Raw genomic sequence first — 24633 nt, 5'->3', positions numbered from 1 at the left:
ACAGTCCGTGGTAGCCTGCTCTCCCTGAACGTCTCCAACCCCCTTTTAAAGCTGTCCAATTGGCAGTGAATTCCACAGTTGTGTGGAGAAGTACTTATATGCCTACTACATACTGTATACAAATGCAGTGTAGAGTATATGATATATAAAAAGTAGAGGTTTTTCTTCACCAGGAGAGGGTTGAACTAGTTGATTTTTGAGATTGTTTCTAAATCTCTTAAGGGATGCATTCACCTGGGTGCTTAATGTCTGTGGTGGCCAGATCCACCTTTCCCTATCCCTGTTACTTTTTTCTCACTTCCTTTCTGCCATCCCCTTCATTCTCTCCCTCCCTCCCTCTCTCTCTCTTTTCCTAGTGCTTTGCTCTCTGATGGATCCATGCTTTGAAAACACTGCCTTCCCAGCTGCGGTGAGGAGGGGACTAGAATGCCACCGGTAGCATAAAAGTTGGCACATACTCCCTCACCCCAAGTTCAAGTACTGGGGTAAGATCAGAGAAACCGTTTTTCCCATCCCAGCTTAGCCAGAAACCTCCCTAGGTGACTCCAGGCCAATCACACCAGCCTAACCTATTTTATTGTGAGGATAAGATGTGTATACAAAGACCTTTTGTGCCGCTTGGAGAAAAGGCACCGTATAAATCGAAATTATGAATACAACGAATTCCTTATTACGAAATACTCAGCAACTCCTTTGTTCTTGCATTTTTGAAATTTTTCCTTCTGATTCTGCCCCTTTGCTGGGAAGGACTGAAACGTCTTTCTCTTCTCTGCAATACAACCCTTCTTGCGTGATAACGAGCTTGAGGCTCACAACCTACCTACCTGCTCCTTCCGCTACTCCAGACTTAGCGCCCACGGGCTAAAAGGCAACGGCAGGCGCGCATGCGTCCTCCTCTCCCATTCTTTGGAATCCTGCCCAGCAGGTACTTCGTTTTCCCTACCCACCCGTCCGGCGCGGCGCAAGCGCATTCTCCGCCATCCCCTTTCCTGCGACAGCAGGTGCCAGCGCTCCCTCGCCCGAGCAACAGGTGCGCATGCGCGCTCGGGCTTGCAGGTGCGTCGGGGCTTTCCCTCCTGCCGGCTCCGCGCGCATGCGCGACGGGCGTGTTTGCGCCTCCCTCCCCTTGCCCGCTGCCTTCCTCCCCTCCTTCTGGGGCTGCAGGTGCCAGGAGGAGACTGCCGGCGCCCCTGCCCCGCATTCTGGGCGGCGGCTCCTCAGCCGGGGACGGGAGGCGGCAGGTGGAGCGCAGGGCGGCCGTGCCCGCAGCGGCTTTCTGCCATCGGCCGGCGGGCGGACCGGCTCCCCGGGCATGAACCGGGTCCAGCGCGGGGGCGGCGGAGCGGGGGGCCGCGGCCTCGGCACCATGGAAGTGAAGAGCAAGGTGGGTGTCGCGAAAGCGTCCTTCGCCCGCGCCGAGACGGTCCTGCGGGGCGATGGCGGGCGCGGCGGGGCTCCCGTGGCCGCGCCGTCCAGAATGCGTGGCCGGAGGGGCTTTCGCGCGGGTGGGCGGGCGGGCGGGAGGCGCCGAAGGGGAAGCCCCCTCCCCCCCCCCGGGGGGCGGGGGGGGTTTCGCCGGGGGGGGGGGGGGGGGGGGGGGGCGCCGAAGGGGAAGCCCCCTCCCCCCCCCCGGGATCGGCTGGGTCTTTCCCGCGGGCGGGCGGGAGGGGGAGGGTTGCCAAGGAAGCGCGGCGCGGGCGGGTTGCGCCTCGGTACCTGCTGGGCAGCCAAAAAATGCTGGAGTAAGAATGCGTCTGAGCATGTGCAGAGGGCCTTTCCGTCAAGGCTGAGGCGCCCGCAGCCCCCCTTGCCCCCGGCACCGTACGCCCGCAGGAAGGTACTTGGCATCGAGACAGAGACCACGCTCAGCAGCAGTCTTAAGCCCCAGCACCTTTCTCATTTTGGAAATAAAGTATAGGGGACGATTGTATATTAACAAGGAAAAGCATTGGTATGCCTATTCTGCTATCTCCCTGGGGGCGGGGGCGAGCATAAAGGGAATCGGGTTAGCATTTCCCCCCAAACTATCTCCACCTTTGTGTAATTGCTTTATTTTTCTCTCTGTTCCTAATAGCATGTTAGTTGACATTCATTTGGGATTTAATGTTAGGAGTGTGAGTTTAAAGACAGGGTAGTAATTTTGTTTTTGAAATAACACTATGTAATAGGGTAAGTAAAGTGAGTCGTTGCAAAATTTAAAAAAAATCAAGTATTTATGGGGAGCTAGTAGCAGAAAATGACTTAATGTCCCTGAGTTATATATCAATAATGCTAATTTGCTTACAGTTGTTGATTAAAAATAAGTAGAATTTTGCATTCCCCCTTTGTCTTCTCAGAGTGTGTATAATGATCATTCTAATCTGACTGTAGTTGATTCCTGAATTGGTGTGGGACATGATAAGTAGGTTATTCACAATAACCTAATTGATACGGTCTTGAGAAGATATTTATTACCTGTTCATCATGGTTTATGTTGGCTCTTGCTCTCTCTCGCCCCCCAATGTGACAGCCTGTTTCCTCCTTTCCCCTTGTGTTCCGGGTGCTTGCCATTACCCAAGCACACAGATCTCATATGGTTTCCTTTGGAATTTATGCTTCTTTATTCCAGATACTTTTAATTGACTATTATCCTATCTTTGTGCATACTCTGAAACAGTTATCTTTTTGCTAACACATACTTTTCCAGGGATAATTTAAGAGCTGTGTTATATCTATCAATATAAGCCGTTCAACATGCAGCGTACTTGTGACATCATACAACGCTTTACTGGTATTTGAGATTATGGAGGAGCAAAAGGAATGATATACTACAAGTTGTCCTCAACTCCCAGGACTTTGTGTTTTGAGTCTCTGCATTCCTAACCTGATTACAAGACAGAGCATTTTCAAAGCACTTGCTGCAAATCTCTTGTGGAGAAGGGGTGCTAGAGATGCCACTTTGATAAAATGAAACAGCCTTTTGTTCCCTTTAGCCCCTGAATTGTTCAGCCATGTAAACTTAGCTGTAGCCCTAGCACTGATCACCAGGGTAGCGTGAGGACTTCCCAAACTCTGAACACTTTCCTTGTAGGAGCAAAAAGATCAGATAAATCACGATTGGTGAAGATACAGAAATTGTCCTACGGATAATCTCGGTGAATCATAAGCTCTTCTACACATTAGACATTTTTGGAATGTTCAGAGTGCTTGTAGTTTGGTATAAAAAAGGTGATAGGCTAGTTGTGCTCATACAAAATGCTTGTCCTGAGGTGATTTCAGTAAACACACCCTATGCTTTGTTGTAGATTAAAGTGCTCTTTCATTATTTGTATAGCCACATGCCACAAATTAAATAGGTGAGCTATGCTGCACCATGCCCTCTTGAGTAACAGGATGTGTTCCACTGCAAACTGGCAGTAATAAAACATTTTATCACTAATTTGCCACTTAATTATTATCAATGGAAATGTTTCCATGCATTACCTGGGCTTTGTGGGTTACTATAGTTCTGCTTACTAACTATGTAGGGCTGGAACTGATATGCACTATATATAAAATCCTTTTTACTGAATGCGGATTTCATCTGTGATATGCAAAAGAGGACCCTTCCTTATTTTTAGGTAGGTGAGCCTTAAAATATAGATTACTGATTATTTCAACTTCTTGTAAGTTAATTAGTCCTTTTATCTATACTATTTCCTGTCCTAAAGAACAGATCCACACTCAATTCCCCTATAGCAAACAGATGCCCTCCAGATGTTTTGGACCACAGTTCCTAGCATTCCTTACCATTGACCATGCTGATGAGGCCGAACGGGGGCCTGGGGGTGTGTCCCCCACACCCCCCAAAAAAGGAAGACAGCAGCTTGGGGAAACTGCTCTTAAAGTATTAAATCCATCCCTAGCTCAGTTTGCTCATATCTCCTTAATTCCTCCATTGACCTCCTCAATGCACATTGCTTATCACCACAAGCCAGTAAATTTTATTACGATGTTGCAACTCCTACATAGAGTGTTACTTATTAGTACTACATTCTGTATCTGCAAAATGAAAGCTCTTTGGACATGGTAGAATAGTACCATTCTGTTCTGTACTGCAGAATTTTGTGCAGGAATCCATGTGTCTCCAGTTTCTCCTGCATTGTGGCTCTGTTCTGCGGTGATACCAGTCTGGAAATGTGCAAAAATTAGTGGACATTCCCTAGGATGAGAGGGAAATTATTACCGATGGAAGCAATGATTGCTCCCCACAGGAATCCCCACTGATTTTGCATGCTTCCTTAGAGAAAGTACCAAAATGAAGGTGTTGGGGAAACGTGAGCACCACAAAAACAGCCTCAGAATCTTGCTGCAAAAGTGGTGGTGGGAACTGAGTGTCTCTTTAGGCAGTGGCATTCTTCCTGGGCTTTTGAAGAACATGCAGCTACTCATATTTGATACGTGTCATGTCAATAGGATGGGAGGCAGTGAGCAGGGTGGGTTCTTGTTGGACTTTGTCAAGCAGTCCCCTCCACCTATTAATCACCCCGGTGTTCCCATTGCCAATGTCATGTGACTGCGATCACCCACAGTTCTGCAGAGATGACATTTGCAAAAATTATTTTGGGCGAAATAAAATTTAACTGTCTTGGGCAGTCGATCTAAGGCAGTGGTTTTCAACCTTTCCACAGCTGGGGAGCAGAGAAAACAGGAAAACCACCTCAGGGCAGAAACAAAAAGTATCATACAAATAAAATAGTATTCTGTGTATTAAACACAATATCCCCAAATGAAAATTCTCCAAAACAACCAGAAACCGAGCAACAAAAAATGTCAAGAAAAGAACAAAATACTGAAATCAGTGCAGTGTAACTCCCATCCAGCTCTCACCAAGCCGTCTCCCCTCCCTGCCCCCCCCCCCCCGACTGCACTGGCGCACCCCCTGCCAACGCACTTCCAACCAAGGAAGAGGTGGTGGAGCACAGCCAGCCCCCTTGCCGGTCTGCTGTGAGCGGGATGCGTTCCCCACCCCACCCCCGACTGGCAGGAAAGCTGCAGACCTGTGCTGGGCTACAGACCAGTGGTTGAAAACCGCTGATCTAAGGTACCACTGTGAACCTTGGAGAGATTACTCAGGGATGGGTAAATTGGGATTAAAGAGGCTGGCCTGATGCCAGCTTTTGTGATCTGGGGTGGTAGTGGGGAATGAAATGCAAAAACCAGCTGTGCCAAGCTGAAAGTTACTGTGATGATGGCAGGGGAAGAGGTAAACCTACAAGGTCCTCTGAGATGCCTACAGACAAACCGAGGAGGAAGAGGTGGGCTTGGGCATACATGCACCTGGATCATTTGTCAGGCAACTCCTGTGCTCCAGGGCAATCAGCCCATTCCATGAGGCTTGTGCCAGTGTATCTTGTCTAGTAAAAACTCTCCTGTTTCTCGAAGCAGTGCCCCCTCTGCTTTCTTCCAGCAGTAGTGGTGCTCATGTATTCACCCTTTCCTTTTGGCAGGGAGGAAATCTAGAACTTGCTATGTTTTTATCTTGGAAAAATTACATTTTAGGTGATGCTAACCTGAAACTGAACTGATTTAGAAAGTGTGGACCAGTCTCAAGAAAATGTTTTTGCCATATATAGAGGTGGGTTGTGGCAAGAATCGCAACCTCCGTGCATTCACTCCTCTTGCCATATGCTCCCAAGTCCAATAATTTGGCATGATCTTTTCGCCGATAATAAGTCAGATTGTCAGAAATGGGCTAGGCAGTTGTATCATTTTAATAAACAATATGCTGGACTTGTGTATTCCTTCCCGCTTTCTCCCAGTGTTGTTAAAGCAATGACCTCCCCTGCTTGCTATTTCTCATTACAAATTTTAAGTGTGTCTATTTTCACTTCTACAATAGTGCATAGGATAATTTTTAAGCATATCAATGAAAATTAAGCAAAGAGAAATAAAATGTTATCTCTGAGGCAGAGGGGAATCAAAGGAAGCCAAAAAAAGAAAAAAAAGCTAGGAGTGGGAAGTCCTTGGGACTATATGCTATGCCAAAATTGAGAGATGGAACTTCATCTCAGCCATTTTAGATTCTTGGGGCGCCTCCATCATCAGACTCAGGACAAGATTTGAACAACTGAGTCCATTTTGTTTCCAGTTGCTTTCCACGAAGCACTGGATAGGACTTGCTTCTCCATTCCTTGCATCCAACTAATGTAGGGAGAATTATCCAAGGAGCTGAGATGGGGAAGAGGAGAAATGTATTTGTAAGCCAAACATTTGAATAGCAGTTGATCCTTTCAGTTCCCCATCCCCTTTCCATCAGAAAAAGTCCAGAATACATTAAATACTCTCTACCTTCCCTTATTCTCAGGGGTGCTCCTGGCAGCTAAAAGGAGGAAGGGTTAACTGTTTTTAGTTCCACTCTGAAGCGTAGTAAGGGGGGGAGGGGTGTCCAGGAAGTCAATCTATCTGATTTTCCTTTAGAGTTTGCGGTGTGTACTCTAATCAGTTCAAGTGAGAGTATATGATCCAGGTAACTAGGGTGGGACAGAAAATGTGTGTTCAGAGGTAGGGGCTGATATTCAAGTGTATGTGTGGCTATATTGGAGATGTGGCCTGTGTAAAATTCCAGGAGATGAAAATTGGACCCTGGAGCCCTGAAGAGTGGCCCCTATCCCCCCGCTCAGTAGTCCATTCAAACAGGGCAAAGTTGCCATTCCTGTTCCTTGTAGGAGAGAGAAATTATCGCACAGTTGACTTTATTTTATAAACAAAGAAAATTGCAATAAATAAAATGGCACACAGGGAAAGATAATGGTGGAATGCACCAGCATTACCTCCCAGAAACTTACTGTGAACATACATCTTCTTTGAAAAAGAAGGAAGAGGAATACTAAGGGCAGCAATGCCTGCTCCTCCATTCTTCCTTTAAAAAAATCATACTTTGTGTATTATGGGAAAAGATGAAATGATCATGGAGAGAACACAAGTGTCGTAGTTGGATGCCTGTACCTTGTGCAGTCCCAGGAAAACTGAGTGACTAACAGCTTGGCTATTGCAGTATAAATCATGTCTGGAAGCTGCCTGTAATTTGCCTTCATCTAATTTGAAGGAAGTATATTTTTAAATTTACTTCATGATGCACAGGTGTGACAAAACAGAATGAGTCATATGTTCTGCTTCATTGCTAGATAATGTAGACTTAATTCAACATACAGAGAAAAGAACTTTGTGTTGAATTCCTTATACTTAAATTCCTCTAAGTACAGTATGCTAGCTAATTTCACATTCTCCTCTTTTATTAAATTACCAATATGCAAATAACTGCAATGCCAGTGAGAAAAAGGTAGTGCCTGGTGATTTTTAGTGGCCAAAATACTTTTGAATAATCAGCAGTTTCATGTGCCTGCAACTTACATGTACTATAGCTTGTAGGTGACTTACGTAAGGCCAGTAACGTCATGGAAGTTACTCAGTTTCTTTTATCATTTTATCAATATGTTATGGATGTTTTCTCAAACTGGTCCTACAGCTTAAGTCTTAAGTCACAAAACTTTTTGTTACTATTGTTAACTCCTGAATAACATGCAAGTGAACAACCTAGGCTCTGTATGAACTAAATTTCAATCACTTCTAATTTGTCTTAATGCATCTATATCCCCCACCTTTTTCCTCTTTCAAGTTGGTTTACGTGTTTATCCTTCTCCGTTTTATCCTCACAACAAACCTGTGCGATAGCTTAGGCTGAGAGCCAGAGACTGACCCAAAGTTACCCAATGCACTTCATGGCTAAGTGGGGACTAGAATCTGGGTCTCCTTATGGTCTGATACTCTGCCATGTCACAAGGCTTCCCTATCAAGTGTTTGTTTTAGTGCTGTAGTAATTGTGTTAAAATTGCCTAGTTAAGGAAATATTGATGTCTAAGTTCCTAAGCTCCCAGTTACTACTGTGTAGCACCAATTTCTGTGTCAGGACTAAAGACTGTTTAAAGTGGAGTGCTGAGGAATTATTTATTTGTTTGTTTGTTTAGACAGCTTCTATGCCACCGCCTTCGCATAAGCCTCGGGGCGGCTTACAATCATTAAAATCCTGCCTATAAATGCAAAAAAAAAAAAAACCATAGAATAAGTAAAATACATAAAATAATGGAAACAGCCTGGTCAGTTTCAAATCAATAAATAAACCTTAATAATTAAAATAGTGTTTAAATAAAAAGGTCTTGGCCTGGCGCCGAAAAACAAATAACGACGGTGCCAGGCGGACCTCTATTTTGAATTTGGGATACATTAGCTTACCTTAGTATGCTAGCAACAACTGAAATTTATTTCTGTACACATCTGGCATCTAAGATTTTTAAAACTCATGCATATTTGGACTTAAAACATTTCTCTAGTATAATTTGTGAATTGTGCTCAGGTAGGTGCTTTTCTCCCACTTTAATAGTAGTGGGAGAAATGTGATCATTAGTAAATTCATGGTTTTTTGGCCTAAATTTTCTGGGGGGAGATCAAATCCAGAACGCCTTAATGCCATCTGCTTTACTAATTCAGATTCCGAATACAATCTGTGTAAGCCTTTAAGTTCTGTAAAACTCTTCATCAAGCAAGCTGGTAACCAGAGTAAAGATGGAAGGAGGAAAATAATTGGCTGATGTTCAAGCCACGTACTGAATCCAACTGCCTCGTTACGCCTGTGGACCAGACAGGGACTTCCATCCTCTCCTCTTCCCTGTAGCCACATGGTTGTCCTCCAGATCTCCTCCAGAGGGTCCCCCAACCTCTGAAGTAGATTTGGAGGATATGCAGGGGAAGAGGAAGTGGCTGTCCCCATCTGTTCTACAGGTACAATGGGGAAGTAGGATCTATTCCATTCCATGAAACTGGCTCCTCTGTATTTGGCAGAAGAGTGGTCAAAAGGTGGTGCTGGTAAGAGGATTTTGGCAGGCATGAGGCAGTAGCTTGTGGGGGAAAGTACGGAACAGTGATAGGCATTTTATATTGGATCAGTGGATAACAACATAGGTACTGAGATACAATGTTTTCTGAAAACTATGCTTTATGACCTGCAAGATTTGCCTGCTGAGTGTGTATGTGTGCGTGTGTACGGAGGTAGGCTGTGGTTGCCTAGTGCAAGACAACTTCGTTTAAACTAAAGCACACTTTTTGTTACCATCATATTGCTACAGATTCAGCAGTAAAATAAGTACCTTTACAAATCTTGTCTGAAGCCTTGGTTACCTGGGAACGAGGGGGTGTATTTGGTCCTGTGTGAGAGCCATGCTGAATCAGATCAAAGGTTCATCTTACTTACTATTTTGTTCACACAGAAACCAAGCAGACATAAGGAAACAGGACTGCCCTACCCATGTTCTCTAGGAACTGGTGTACATAGGCATACTGCCCTCTGATACTGGAAGTCAAATATTGTTATCAGGACTGTTTGCCGTAGATAGACTGATCTTCATGGATTTGTCTAGTCCTCTTCAAAAACCAACTGAATTGGTGACTGAATTGTCAAATTTTGGAATCACATAACCCATGGAAAAACTACTTTCATTTGACATGATTCTTCCACCAATCAACTGCATGGGTTAACTACAGCTTCTAGAATTAAGAGAGAAGGGGAAGAATGTGTCCCTATTGCATTTCCCCTCGACATACCTAATTTTGTACATCATTATGTCGCCTGCCAGTTGCCTTTTCTATAAACTAAACAGTTTAGATGTGACCCTTTCTCAGAGGGCAGGCATGCCAGCCACTTAATCTTTTTTGTTGTTCTTTCTGCACTTTATTCCAATTCTGAAATATCCTTTCTAGGTTTTCATAGCTCTTATTTATTTATTTATTTATTTATTTCTATACTGCCCCATAAGCAAAGTTCTTTTGGGTACAATATTTATGTGAGCTAGGGTGTATAGAATCATTTTTTAAAATTTAGCTCAGGTTTTAAAGAATTGTTTCAAATATTGTAACATACAAAATTTTGAATTGTAAAAATAAGATAGGTACACTTAGCTACACAATGGATCTCTAAACCAGATTAACACATCTGCTAAATTTATTAAGGCAGTTGTTCTAAGGAAGTGAAGATCATTTCTCAAGTATTGACACTTTACCTACCATACACAAGTATTTCATTTTCACATGATAAAAAAATAAGGTGTTCTAGTCTGTCCGCTAAGTATCAACCTTTGCTGTAACATTCATTTTTGAACCAAATTGTGAAGTGCATATCTGCCTATTTTGGCACAATAAGGCTGCAGTTGTATAATTAATTGCCTGAGAATAAACCCCACTTAACTCAATGGAATTTATTTCTGAGTAGATGTGTATAGGATTGTTCTGCTAAACTACCATGAGTACTGGCCATTAGAAATACACCATATGGAAATATTTTAAGGACATTCCCTCTTTAGGTAAAAAAGAGGAAAGGGTGTAACAAATATATAGTTTAAACAAAAACAGAAAATATATGGTGAAACAAAGACATACAAAGAGATACAAACCTGCTTATAAGAAATTATGTGCAATCAAGTCATCTCCAAATTATTATGATCCTATAAATGAAAGACTTCCAAAATGCCCTATCAGTGACATCCTTGCTTAGCTGTTTAAAATTCAAGGCTGTGACTTCCTTTATGGGGTCAATCCATCTCTTCCTTTGTTTTCTTTTGCCTTCAACTTTCCCGAGCATGATTGTCTTTTCCGGGGAGTCTTGCCTTCTCAAACAGGCTCAGTTGACAGTATCAGTTTTATCACTTTTGCTTTGAAATAATTAACCATAAAGTAAGCTTGTTTAATAGTCAGATTTGCACCATTTTCAGAAATACTTGAAAACATTTTAATAAGAAATTTCACTTAAATCAAGCTTTCTTCTTGCTGATTTAAATCATTAATTTAAATACACCTGATTTAAATCAATCCCCTGGAGAATGAATATGGGCAAGGAGTTATTTCCTTGTTTGTGGCATGAAATGAAATTGTGTTAGGTGGCATCTCTAACTCTGATTCCTGCTTGAAATCTAAACCTGTTTGCAGAAGACAACAAGCCAGCATGGGTAGCTTGCTGTCTGTCATTCTGAATATGCAAACAGTGGTGGCTTGTAGTGTCATACAGATCCAGGTGTTATAGTTTATGCAAAGCTTTTATGATGGTTATTTAACCCCTGCATAACCCATGATGCCATGGTGAACTGGGGTGATTGTGTAGTCATTAACTGCATTATTATGTATTGTGGCATAGATGCTAGTATGCCATACAATTGCTTGCTTGTATGGGGATTGAGGTAAAGTTTATTTATATTCAGTGGGTTGGTTAGTTGCTTTCTATTGATGGGAAGAATTTGCATGTGTCGTACATCTCCATTTTGATGGCTTTTTGGAGAAGGAGCAACAGTACTTTCTTAGGTATGTTGCTACTTTTAAAAAATATGCATCTGGGCTACAATTGTATTATATACATGTATGTTCCACCTTTTTTCCATTGAGCTTAAGCTGGCATGCATGGTTCTCCCCTTTATTTTATCCTTACACCATCTTGGGAATAGACTAAGCTGTTGACTGTTCAGAGGTCACCCAGTGATTTTCACAGTTGAGTAGGAACTTGAACCTGTGTCTTCCCCATCCTAGTCTGATACTTAGCTAGTCCATGTGGGCCTTCCACATGCTTTTAATTGACAGTTTATTACCAGCCAGTTGATAGGTTGTGACTGTAATACAAACCCAGAGCCCTGGGTTGTTTAGGGGCTTGTACGTAATGACAATTATTTCCTATTTAGTGCTAACTATGTACCCCACACTTATTAGCAAATTCAAGTGAATTTCATGTCTTCAATTTTTAAAAAGGTAAATATGGATTCCTGTTCAAGTCATATGTTTATGTGTGTGTATTCTTTTCCCCTGTAGTTCGGTGCAGAATTCCGAAGATTTTCTTTGGAAAGATCCAAACCTGGCAAATTTGAGGAATTCTATGGATTACTGCAGCATGTTCATAAAATTCCGAACATTGATGTCTTAGTTGGATATATAGACATTCATGGAGATCTCTTGCCTATCAACAATGATGACAATTACCACAAAGCAGTTTCTACAGCTAACCCCTTGCTTAGAATTTTTATCCAAAGAAAAGGTAAGCGCATGCATTTAAATTTGTATTATTCCGTTTTCCCCTTGACCTTTGCTGGAATTGCCTAAAAGGTGATGCATTGTTATTTCCACTGGTAAATTGTTTGTATACAATTATAAATTGTTTGTATACCCTTACAAAAGTATATTCTGCAGCTGTATATTCCTATGGGGTGCCTACATTTTAAAAAATTGATATGATCAGGACTTTTAAGTAGTGATGTCTGTAAAACATGAAATTAGGAGGTACCTAAAACTAGAGGGACTGCAGGTGGTTCAGTGGTTTAAACCGCTGTGCTGTTGGGCTGGTTGATCGAAAGGTCGTCAGTGCGAATCTGCACAACCGGGTGAGTTCCCGTTGCTCTGTCCCAGCTCCTGCCAACCTTGCAGTTCGAAAGCATGTAAATGCAAGTAGATAAAAAGGTACCACTTCGGTGGGCAGGTAACAACATTCCATGCACTCCGGTTTTTAGTCATGCCGGCCACATGACCACAGAAACTGTCTGCGAACAAACGCTGGCTCCCTCGGCTAGGAAACGGAGATGAGCACCGCCCCCTAGAGTCAGACATGACTGGACTCAAGGGGAAACCTTTACCTTTAAAAACTAATGTACTATTTTTGTTATACTTGTATGTGTGCCGAGTTTGGGTGCCTATCTTGCAAGTTTCATTATTCATTCTGAACTTGTTCATGAGTGTCTGCATGGTCCACTGTGTGTGTGTGTGTGTGTGTGTGTGTGTGTGTGTGTGTGTGTGTGTGTGAGAGAGAGAGAGAGAGAGAGAGAGAGAGAGACCGCAAGCCTGTTCAGCCAGAAAAGAGCTTTTTTGAAGCTCTTACTACTTTAGGAACTTTTTTTCCTGCTTGTAGCACCATGGTTGCCTTCAGAGATAGCATTTCTGTCCAGCAGACATTTCCTGGAATTCTCATGTGACCATGCCAGAAAACATCATGTGGAATGGTCACATGGCCATTCCAAGAGAGTGTTTGTGGGCTGAAATAGTGTCTCTGAAGATGGCTGCACTTGCCAGGAGTGCTTAAAATCACAGAATAGCAGAGTTGGAAGTTGCCTATAAAACCACCGAGTCCAGCCCTCTACTCAGTCCAGGACTCTAAGTTTGCTTGTTGATGCTATTAAAGGAAAGGAGGCTGGGAAGGGAGCAGTGCAATCTGGGGTGGTTTGCTGGCAAGCTACTTTAGCAATGGGCAACTTTTATCCCAGACAAGACAGAGAAACTTGGAACCTTGCAAGCAAATTACAGTTTTTGCTGGAGTGAGTTCACTTATTACTACTACTTACATTGATGTTGCTATGAATCTTGTCTCTCCTTTTCTAGCATAGTTGTCTAGTTTTATCATGAATAAATATATATGTTGGTACTCAAATGCAGATGCTTTAATGTGAAAAAACTAGCAATACTTACATGAAAAAACTGATAAATAGGAAGAATTGTAACTTCACTGTAAAGTTTTTACAAACTCTTTAATCTCTCATGTTTTTTAAAAAATATTCCCTATCAACACCTTTAGTACTTCCTATCAACTACTCCTTAATCGCCAAAATAAAATAATAAAAACTTAATGTATCTTAGATAATGTCATTCCATACTTCTGTGGTTCTGACCTGGTTCAGCTGTTCCAGTCCAATGAGCCATGCTCAGACCAAGAATGTGCCTTATGCTGATGACTTCCTTCTCTTGTGCGCCTGGCTTCAGATGTTGTGGTTTAATCAACAGGTTTCCTGTTAGGTCTAAAATGGGAAAGCGGGGCTGAAATGCTGCTAATTTACTAAGGTTGATCCTACTGTAGAAAGAGGAGCAAGGAGACAGTCTGGAGGCATGAGACTCAGTTTTGGTCTGATGAATAATAAATTATTGGACTGAAATGTCACAGCAGAACCAGCGCTGTGTGTCAGCTTTGTTCACCTGAAGTGTTTACTTAGACAGGTGGGAAATTTTGAAAGATAAGAGGGAGTGGGAAGGGGGAAATTGCTATGCTTAAAGAAATCCCCCTAAATACATCCCTCTGAAACCCCCCCCCCCCAAATCAAACAAAGAAACAAAAAACCTAGCAGGATAGCATAACTCTGTCCTATGCTGAGAAATGGTGGAAACTGGCACTTAACAGGTATGTAAAGAAATGATCAAGGAAATTGATAAATTTAATGGCATGCCACACAAATTCTGTCTAGAAACACAAATGAGTGAGAATGCTTGACCTGAAGGAGCAGGAACAGCAGCTAGAATTTTGAGTGAGGAAGAAAGCTAGGGTTATGAGAGAGAAAAAAAAAAAAGATAAGATACCTCCAGCTGGGAAGAAAACTTGAAGCTGGTATTCATCCAGCACAGAGCGTAAAGCTGTTTTTATATTAATGTATCTCTACCCATTCCCAATCTTTGTTGGACCTCTTGTAATTTTTTAGAAAAATAAAAAATGAAATAGAGAACAAATAGAAATCAACAGTAGAACCCTTAAAAGGACACTGAGAACAATAAATCTATCAACAAATGAGACATTTAGAAGAAAGGCGGGGGGTCTATAGAAAGTTTACTGTGGTCTCTGACTCAGCAACTCTAGACCGTGTCAAATATTAATTTATGTTTATAGAATTTATAGCCTGCCTTTTATAGTAAATGTCCTGAAGGTGATTTACAAACAATAAAAACTAATCCCTTTAAAAACGAAACCTAACTTAACTACAAACAGTATAGTGTCCTTTGTGAGGTGGCAGACATGCTGGGGGCGAAGGGCATCATGCGCCCCCTTTACAGTGATGGCCGCTTAACCATCTTTGGCAGGAACACCCCTAGGTGCCTAAGGCAACAATCTCAGTTGACAGCTAGACTCACTTAGGGTATCTTAAGGGCTGCCTTATCTTAAGACCAGATCTAAAAATTGAAACCGAACACAAAATCTGAAATGTGAGAATGATGTGTTTATGGGAAAGAAGAGACAGATAAAATTTTAAAAACCACTGATAAATTCTTCTGGGAATGAAGATTGTCTGCTGCTGCATGTTCAGAATACAGTTGGTAACCAGCTGATTTGGTCACTGTGCTGTTCCTCAGACTTAATGGTAGGTTAACAATAGAATTCCAAGAGCTGGTCTCAGGTACAGCAGGCAGGGCCTGAAGTCACTGTACTGCAATCTGGAATCTAAATCATTTAGGGACACCTAGACCAGGAGTCCCTTACCTTTTTGAAACTGTGGGCACATTTGGAATTTAAGAAACCGCTGTTGGCACCACTGAAATGCCTGATCTGTGGATTTCCACTTTGGCATTTACTGGTTGTATTTATGGCTCTTAGACTGTATGTTATTTAGCAAAAATATACGTTTCATGCCTCTTGGATGGTGCGATGTATAAGGCAATTATAAAATCAGCTAATTAGGGCAATCAGATACTTGCTGGGAGTGCAGTACAACTACTGCTTCTTTTAAATATAAATGTTGACAGTGTTCAATAGTTGCTTCTTTTGGGGAAGAGGGCATTACACAGATAAATTTTTATATTTAAACAGTCATTAATATTCACTGATATGCATGCATTTTAAAATTGTTAACTGTTTTAGGGTTAACAGTTTTATAAAACTGTTTTAACTGTTTTATAAAAATTAACAAATGTGGAGTGTCAATGGATTTTCTCTGTCCTTTTGATGGCTAAAAGGCAGCATGGAAAGGATAAACGCTAAGCTCCTATAAAGCAGTGGATGGAGCATAGATGCCACCTACAAATGGATATACACTCTCTAGTCTTCATGCTGTATTTCTATAATCTGTACACCACAGTATCAACGGCAGTTCGATGCACTTCTTTGGCTAAACTGGTTTTTTGGCAGCAAGTTAACATGAGTATTGTGTGAGTTTGGGAGAGATAAAAATGAGCCTAATGGCCAGTCTTCTGCAACTTAAAATTGAATCCAGATGCATGAAAATTGGTCTGAAACAAAAAAATATCCACAAAGGTATGTCATGCCCTGTAGGTGGTTTTTCATGCAAAAAGAAATATCTCCTGAAATGTAAGAATTGAAAGAGTAAAGTACAGCTAGTACAATTTCCAAGTTAAGAAATGCACCACCATTTGAAGATTTAAAAAAGAATCCTAGAATTCTGCACTAAATTTTGCACTTTGTGATGATGGACTCAAATTTATAGTTTTCTTTGGCCTAGTTGCAGAATGTAGCAGAACTCAGGCTGTTTTGGTAGGGACATCCAGGAGGTGTCATGACTGTATTGACAAATGTTGTAGATTACAAGGAATGGTGAAAGGAGTCTGGAGTCAGAGTAGAATTTACTTGTGACAAGATACTCAGTGTATGATGATCTGTTTTGAAGAAGAGAATCTCTGTAATTGATTCCATTAGTATAATCTCTACCTAAGTGTTAAATGAAAATAAAAATGCAAAATCTCTGAGCTTCTCAAACTCTGCATATGCTAACAGTAGGTGACTAGATCCTGTGCACTGCAGTCAGTCTAAATTTTATTGTAAATGTTATTGTAAGTCTTACAGGATGAAAGTATTTCCATGAAGACAGTAGTACACTTTTTAAACTGCAAATAGTATTTTGCTTTGCAGCATAGGATTATATCCGATGCTGCACTAGGGGAAAAATGCAGAAGAATTGCATGGTGCTGGTCCACTTGCACAGCTAGGAGGAAATGTGGTGTCTGTATGCGTTGTGGTATCCATAGGCACTAGTCTAGTGTGTCTTCAGACACGTTTTTTTTGGTTCCTGTCAAGGTACCCTCCCCTCCCACTTTAAAAAAGCTACGGAAAAAGTTTCTGTTGAACTAGTGCGAGTTCAAAGGAGTTGTTTAGTGTGTTGGTGCTCAGATTCCACCTCTGCCTTTTACTCAGCATACAGCTTAAGCTTCCTTAGTCGTGCTTCCCATTGCAACAATTTTGTGTTGGTGCCCAGAAATGATTCTCCAACTGCAAAATGTGCTCAAAATTCAAAAACTTTGCCTAATCCTGCAGTAGCAGAGCAACTATAGCCCAACTACTTCAAGGAACTCCTAGTCCAGCATGGCCCAGCACAAAGTGGCCCCCAAGGCCTTGTTAAACAGTCCTCTTGCCACCAGGAACACCCATTCCCCCGTAGACTGGATCCCAGCAATGGCATGGGTGTGATTGCGGTGACCTCTCAAAAGGCCACTGGCCCGTCCCTTTCTCTTCCTGCAGGATAAGAGCAGGTTGGGCTGGCAGCCTAGCAAGAGCTCACCGCAGCATGCCCCACTCCGCCCCAGCTGACAGGTGCAAAGGTGTTCAGCTGAGCACCTTTGCACCTGTCAGCAGGAGCAGCCGGGGCATGCTGGGGAGAGTTCATTGGCTCGAGTACAAAAGGTACCAATTCCAGGAAGGAAGGAGGGTCTGGTGGGGGTCACATGGAAGAATTTTTGGGTGGGAGGAACAGGGATAAAAGGGAGGAGCACCCCACCGGAGCAGTCATTGTGCTCAAGCAGTGGTCAGAGAAGGAACTGCCTGTGACCTCTGCAGAGATCACAGGCCCACAAAACACAATGTCATTCAATTAGTCCTAAAGTCATTTTAACATTAGGCAGCAGTTTTCTCCCTTATTTAATGATTGATTGATTAATTAATTAATGTGTATATAAAATTATATAAATATATTCCAAACACTTTAATTTACAACATGGAAATGTAATTCATTGTGCAGCCCCCAGGTTCTGCGTTGAAGTCCCCATGCAACCCTTGAGGTACGAAAAGTTGGATTCCACCCCCCCCCCCGACCTAGACTAAATAAATCTCACTGGGCAGTCATCTGAGTGGAATGATATACACTGGTGTCTTACAACAGCAGGAGGTTGGACCTAATAGCCTCCTTGGCCTTTTCCAACTCTACTGTTCTATGATTCTATGAGTTTCTCAAGCAACTTGTAGATCGCTTGGGGAAACAGAATGAAATTGACACTTGTGGAAGGATCAAAATATATTTTTGCAAACAGAAATTTCGTAGATTTGGAGTGATGCCACTGAATACAGATGTTAAGAGTTTGCAAAGTAAATTATTGAATATGGTTATGTATATACTCTATAGAGTTCCAAAGTCAGTATTTTTTGAATATGTGTAATAGTTATAATTGCATCTTTTTTATTACTCTGCACTTCCACAGGTACTAACTGGCAACTAAGCATAGACAACGCAAGGATAATTCATTTTTGCTTCAAATGTCTGTCTGATACAGGGGTTTCTTTGTGGGTTAGGTGACTAGAGTTTGTCCAGTAAAAACGTTCGGTAATGTCTCCTTTGTGTCCAGCATTATAACAAGCAGATCTGGTTTCACACCAGTGAGTGTGTTTATTAAAAAGCAGTTTACCTCTGTGCCATATAGGCATTCACCTTATTTATGGTAACATTTTTTCTTCTGGTTTCCTGCCAAAAGGTTTTCAGTGCAGTTGGAAACTGATTAGTTGATGTCAGAACAATGGTGCCTTTGTATGGAAGGATATTGCTTAAAAGAATTTATTCAAGGATTATTGAAAGGCTAAACAATCATGCTGATTGGCTGAGTCTATGAAGATGTTGGTTATGACCACACTATATTTATCATTTCCAAATACTGTGGCACATCTCAAAATTAGTTTTTGTTGCAGTACAGTATATATACTGCCATGCCATAAAAGGCTTACTATCTGCACCAAACAGATTATCATGCTTTGCATTATAAAGCTTTTTGCAAGTTGTGCTGAATCCTTATTTAGTAATGTTATGAAGCATTGCTGACTCTCAGAGGGATAGATTTGGAAAATCAGATACAGTTATTTGGGTGGATGTATTTGTAAAAATAGGAAACATTGATTCGAAAGGTGTATACATAATTCAAAATGTGCCTTTTTAGAAGCAGCAGCTGAACAATTATTCTGCTATTTTCTCGAAAGGTCATGGGCAGTTTTACCTATGTACCATAAAGGGTAAATGTTGCTCAGCTGAAACTTTTTTCATGTCCAAGGTTACTTTATTCTTTTTTAAAAGATTTCAGACTTGCTTTTCAGAGTGTGCTACCCTCTCAAAGTATTGCAGTATTACAAAAGCATCAACATACAATTACACTTAGAGAGAGAGAATGGATAATTGGAACAGCAAATTATTTTAACACATCACATGTAATAACAGTTCAATCCCTTTTTTCCCCAAAACCAGCAGCAATGAAGCAATAGAGATTTATCTGAGTAGAGAGTTCCAAAGGTATCGGGCTACCACGAAAGAAGTCATATTGACCTTAATGCTTGGGCAGCCTCATATCGGTATAGACAGTTCCTCAGGTAATGCGGTCCCAAACCATTTAAAGCTTTGAAGGCTAAAACCAGCACCTTGCTTTGGGCTGGAAATTAACAGGAAGTCAATATTAGTGATAAAGAGCAATTTGATCAGAGTCCCTAACTCTCCCAAGAGTTTTAGGTGTCATTTTAGCTGCTGGTTAGCTGCTGTGCTATTTGCAATTTTCAAATAGTCTTCAAAGAGCAACTTCTGTAGTTTAATCAACACATAATCAAGACATGTATTCCTATTTTAGCTTTAGGTTAGTTTTCTCTCCATAGGGCCAGAGCTGCTGAACTATGCTGTGGAAAAGCACTCCTGGCAGATGATATAACCTGCACCTTTATGGATGGGGGTGACCTCCATCCAAAGTTAGATCTAAACCTCTGTGCTGATTTCTAAACACATAGTACTTCTACTCTATCTTGATTAAATATCAGCTAGTTAGCCTTCATTCCAGTTCTACCCCCAGACATTCTTCCAGGGTTTCAGCTTCCTGGAATGAGACAGTAGAAAAGGGGTAGAACTACATATCATCTGCATTATGTTAACACCTCAGTCCAAACCTCCAGATCACTTCACACAGAGGTTTTATATAGATTTTGAAAAAGCAAATGTCAATTGCCATAGGGAGTAGCAAAAGCTGGGTAGCAATAACATCTGCTTTAGACCTGCCAAGAAGGGGAGGCATATTATTTATAGCTTCAGCTGCTTTCCTTTAGATATGCTGTAATCATGACATTGCTATTATTTTGTTTAGCAATATGGACTATACCCAGAGAAACTACATGACTTTGTTAACTAGGTCTTTAATTCTAGTGCTGCCCTGCATTTTAAAATTTGTTTCCTGATAAATGCCTTTTCTTCACTCCAAAATTAATACCTCATATATTTCTTTTTGAATTCATGAAAGTCTCTCAGTATAAGCTGTAAAAAAACCCTAAAAACTGAGTAAAATCTAAAATTAAAACACTAGTTTTTGACTTAGAACAGTTTTACTTTTCTTTTGAAGGTAGAACTGCTACTTAAAAAGCCAAGCAGTAAGTGAACTTTCAGCCTGGAGTGAACTTTAACATGGGGGAAATTAACTTTATAACACAATATTTAACTTTAACCTGGGTTAAAAATTCTCTTACCTGTTGCTATCTTTGAAGAGCTTTCAAAACAGTTTGCATTTTACTCAGTACTGTGTTTTCATAAATGTATGTACACCATTCATTCCTTAATGTGAAATGCAGTGCTGTGTGTTTTGCAGTCACAAAACTGTATGCCTGCAGTGTGCGCTTAGTAAATCAATTTCTGTTCTTTCAGCTGAACTATTAAGACATGTAGTTGAAAGTATTTTAATGCATATTCAGATTCAAAAACAGAAAAGCAGATGACTTTCCCACAGAAACACTGTTGGGTTACAATGCCTGGCTTCAAAACTAATTAAGCACTAGGGATATGCTATCGTTCCCCAAACCAGAATGCTCAAAGTGATCTAGAGATGTACATTGAAAACCGTGATGTCTCAAAACTAGAAATTGTTGTAATAATGGGTGACTTCACATTGGCTGAATAATGCATTTTCCAATTCTGAAAAAGAGGTTTATTTCTCCATTTCCCAAATTACTGTATACTAGAACAGTTTGTCATGGAACCATTCAAAGGGGAAGCACTCCTGGATTTAATCCTAGGTGGGGTTGCCCAGGAACTAGTATGAGATGTAAATGTTGTTGAACCAGCTGGAAACAGGGAACACACTACATTTAAATGGAAGATTGGCGAAGAGGCCTAACACTATCACATTTGACTCCAAAAGAGGAAGGTTCTCTAAAATGAAGGAACTGGTCAAAAGAGTTGGAAAGGGGAGTCAAGAAGCTTAATTCTTGACTAGAGATCACAACACAATAATAGAAGCACAGATACTATATATACTATAAATTAGGAAAGATAACATGAAGTCCAAAAGGTTGCTAGCATGGTTAATGAACAGTGTCAAGGCAGTGATAGAGGAAGGCTTCCTTCAGAAAACGGCAGTCTTGTCCAAATGGGAAAAACAAAAAGGAACTCAAGTTTGCACAAGGAGAAGCAAGCAGAATCTAAGAGATGCATAAAAGTGCACTGAGGCGCATATTGCCATCATCATCAAGGCCAACAAGAAGGCATCCTGCCTGTTGTTCTGGAACTACATAACTTAAGGGAAACCCACTTGGGAATTTTTCGTTGGCCGCAGGACTAAGGCCAGTGGTTATAGTATAATGGACATTGAAACGTGTCATTCTCAATTAAATGGGTTTGGATCCTACTGTCTGTGAAAGTTTGTCAGTCCCCCAGTATTGCTCCCATAATAATACTCAACTTACTGTGCTATACTTATAGTACTTGAACACATAATTCCTCCCAATGTTTATCTAGAAACAAAGCCTCTAATGCACTGTATGCAAGCTGGCTGACTTGTCTACTTCACAGGATCAAACAGCCCATGACTAAGAAATCATGCATTGTTTGTATATTCAAGCAAACTGGCTCCCACCCACTTAAGTTTTTTGAAGGCTTCCCATTCCTGGATTGTTGTGTCACATGAACCTGGCACTTTGGACTATTTAGGGTTAAACATCCAGCATTTTAATCAGTGGTTTGTTGTTGGGCTAAAACTCTAGGTTAACTTGACCTTAAACAATCTACAGTGCTGGGACTGTATGGCTGGGCAACCCAGAAATGGAGTGTTCTTCATTAATTTGCTATGAGTAGAAATAGCTGGCATCCATACTTTTGGCTTGTGGCAAATGAAGAGTAATTGTAGGGACAAAGAAAAATGTCTAACCAAGTGAAAAAAATCCCAATGTAGTTATGTTTAGATAAATCTGCAAACATTGGATGAAACATAGAAACAGAACGAGTCAGAAGGAGCCTCCCAGGCCATCTAGTCTGACCTCCAGCTCTGTCGGTTGTCCCTTCAATGCTGATAAGCCCCCAGATTTTGACATTTATTAGCATCTAGTGCAGAGCACTTTCAGTCTGCCTTTTAGACAGCTGTGTTTGGCTGCAAGGTGGGGTGAGGGATCAGAGTAGATTTCTAGCTCCAAGGCTGGAATTCTGATTCCAAGCTCAGTTAGGGACTCTTGAATATCCTATGTGCTCCCTTCCCCACAGGCAAAGTATGGGCCATTGGTTTGCTCTCCCCACCTATTTCCTACAAATAGGTGTTTAGACTCCTAGGTATGAAAACAAATATAATATACAATTCTCTAAATAGTGTGATATAATTTAAATTATAAACTGTGGATTTAAATAAAGTGTATCAGCACTCTCTTGGAACAAGCGCTTTACCAGAATAATTGAATAACATCAGCTGAGCTTCAGCCTGAGCTCTAAGATGGAAGTATTTGTAGTTAAACCACAAGTATATTCCAGTATTAAAATATGTTACTTATTTAGTCTGATGCCAGGCATTTTATCTGCTCTAAATTGGGGAGGGGGGCAGGGAAAGGAGCTTGTGAAATGGTGTTTGTTTTCAGGAGATTGAAACCAGGTCATTTGGCTGCCATCCAGGTATTTGGCAGCAGTAGGTTCACTGGCTGTTTGCCCTTCCTCATTCTAATATACTGAAACTTCAGAAGGAAAAAATGTGTTATAGAATTACACTTTGACTAAAGAATTTTAAGTACATACTTCATAAGCCATTGTCATGTCTTTTAAATGCTTTGGGTTGTGCTTTTCCAGTATAAACTTATCTGCTAAAACTCCCAAGAGCAAGGGTATTCTGGTCAAGAGCCATGTGTTAGGCTGAGGGGTACACAGAACAAAATACAGGCATATGAAAGTCTCTTGACATGCTGTTATATGTGAATACATTTCTGTCAAGAAGAATGTATTAGGGATATCTCATATACAGGCCGGGATGGGGCACATGCTTAAAGAAGCTTCTCTGACTCTCTTCTGCAGCTTCAGCTTTGGAGAAAATGGCAATCTCTGCATAGAGACCAACAACAAGAATGTTGGGGTTGGCACATGTGGCTACATTTGCTCTGGAAAACCTTATGAGGCCAAACTGTGCCTTTTATAAAATCCATCCTTACTTGATACATTCCTTAGAGGGTACTGGAATCAGGTCAAGAACCATGGTGGAGTCAGAAGACAATGGCTATAGTGCATGTGATTCCCACTATTGATCTACCATCTCTTTACTACCTTGCTCTCTTGTTTCTTTTTGTCCTTGGAATTGTTGATCTACTTATAAAGTGGTTATTTACAATACTGACAAATACCACACTTGACAAAAAACCACATATTGCATTTTTGATGGGCAGTTTGCTAACCTATGGCTTGTTTCTTTACCCCCCCCCCCCTTCCCTCTCTCCTTCCCTCCTTCTCCTCTTCAGAAGATGCAGACTACAGTGCCTTCGGGACAGATACCTTGACAAAGAAGAAAAATGTCTTATCAAACGTCTTGCGTCCAGATAACCATAGAAAGAAGCCACATATTGTTATTAGTATGCCTCAAGACTTTAGGCCAGTATCTTCTATCATAGATGTAGACATACTTCCAGAAACACATCGCAGGGTGCGACTCTATAAATATGGAATTGACAAGCCTTTAGGATTTTATATACGAGATGGTTCTAGTGTCAGAGTAACACCCCATGGGCTAGAGAAAGTACCAGGGATTTTCATATCCAGGCTTGTTCCTGGAGGCTTGGCTCACAGCACAGGGCTACTAGCTGTCAATGATGAAGTTCTTGAAGTGAACGGCATAGAAGTTTCAGGGAAAAGCCTTGACCAGGTTACAGACATGATGATAGCAAACAGTCGTAACTTGATAATTACTGTGAGACCAGCAAACCAGAGAAACAATGTTGTTAGGAACAGCCGGACTTCTGGTAGTTCAGGGCAGTCCACAGATACCAGCCTACCAAGTTACACTCCACATACTGTGCCAAGTTATTACGCTGAAGAAGAAGAAGAAAGTGATGAAGAGGATATCATTATTGAAGATAATGGTGAACCACAACAAATCCCAAAAGCTGCTCCTTCCAGTGAAAGCCTGGAGTCATTGACACAAACTGAAACCTGTCAAGAATCAATACAAAATGGTGTCCTATCTTCCAGAGAAGGAGATTTGTATTGTTCAACAGGCAGCATTAATATGGACTATGAAATTCAGGACTTGGACCAAAAGACCTTAGAAGAAGATGGGACAATCATAACATTGTGAAAAAACATGTTATTTGCTTATTGTAATTAAGAGGCCATAACATTTTTTTAATTAGGCTGTACTTATGCAATGTAT

At 41.3% G+C, this 24633-nt stretch overlaps 1 protein-coding gene across 1 annotated transcript; it reads left to right on the top strand.

The window, feature by feature from the left end:
* Positions 1 to 1093: 1093 nt before the first annotated feature.
* PARD6B (par-6 family cell polarity regulator beta) lies at positions 1094 to 24633 on the top strand. Its single transcript, XM_044455170.1, has 3 exons — positions 1094 to 1384; positions 11860 to 12082; positions 23726 to 24633. The coding sequence occupies exons 1-3, from the start codon at positions 1094 to 1096 to the stop codon at positions 24556 to 24558; spliced, it is 1347 nt and encodes a 448-aa protein (XP_044311105.1). The 3' UTR covers positions 24559 to 24633.

The sequence above is a fragment of the Varanus komodoensis genome, unplaced genomic scaffold, assembly GCF_004798865.1.
Source record: "Varanus komodoensis strain SLA01 unplaced genomic scaffold, ASM479886v1 scaffold8, whole genome shotgun sequence".
Lineage (NCBI taxonomy): Eukaryota > Metazoa > Chordata > Lepidosauria > Squamata > Varanidae > Varanus > Varanus komodoensis.
This window is presented reverse-complemented; position numbering and strand designations above follow the sequence as displayed.

Excerpts from the sequence above, each read along its gene's own strand:
- PARD6B (XM_044455170.1), top strand. The coding sequence starts at position 1,094 with ATGCGCGACGGGCGTGTTTGCGCCTCCCTCCCCTTGCCCGCTGCCTTC. Across the intron at positions 1,385-11,859 it reads CCATGGAAGTGAAGAGCAAG|TTCGGTGCAGAATTCCGAAG; the intron begins GTGGGTGTCGCG and ends TTTCCCCTGTAG. Across the intron at positions 12,083-23,725 it reads AATTTTTATCCAAAGAAAAG|AAGATGCAGACTACAGTGCC; the intron begins GTAAGCGCATGC and ends TCTCCTCTTCAG.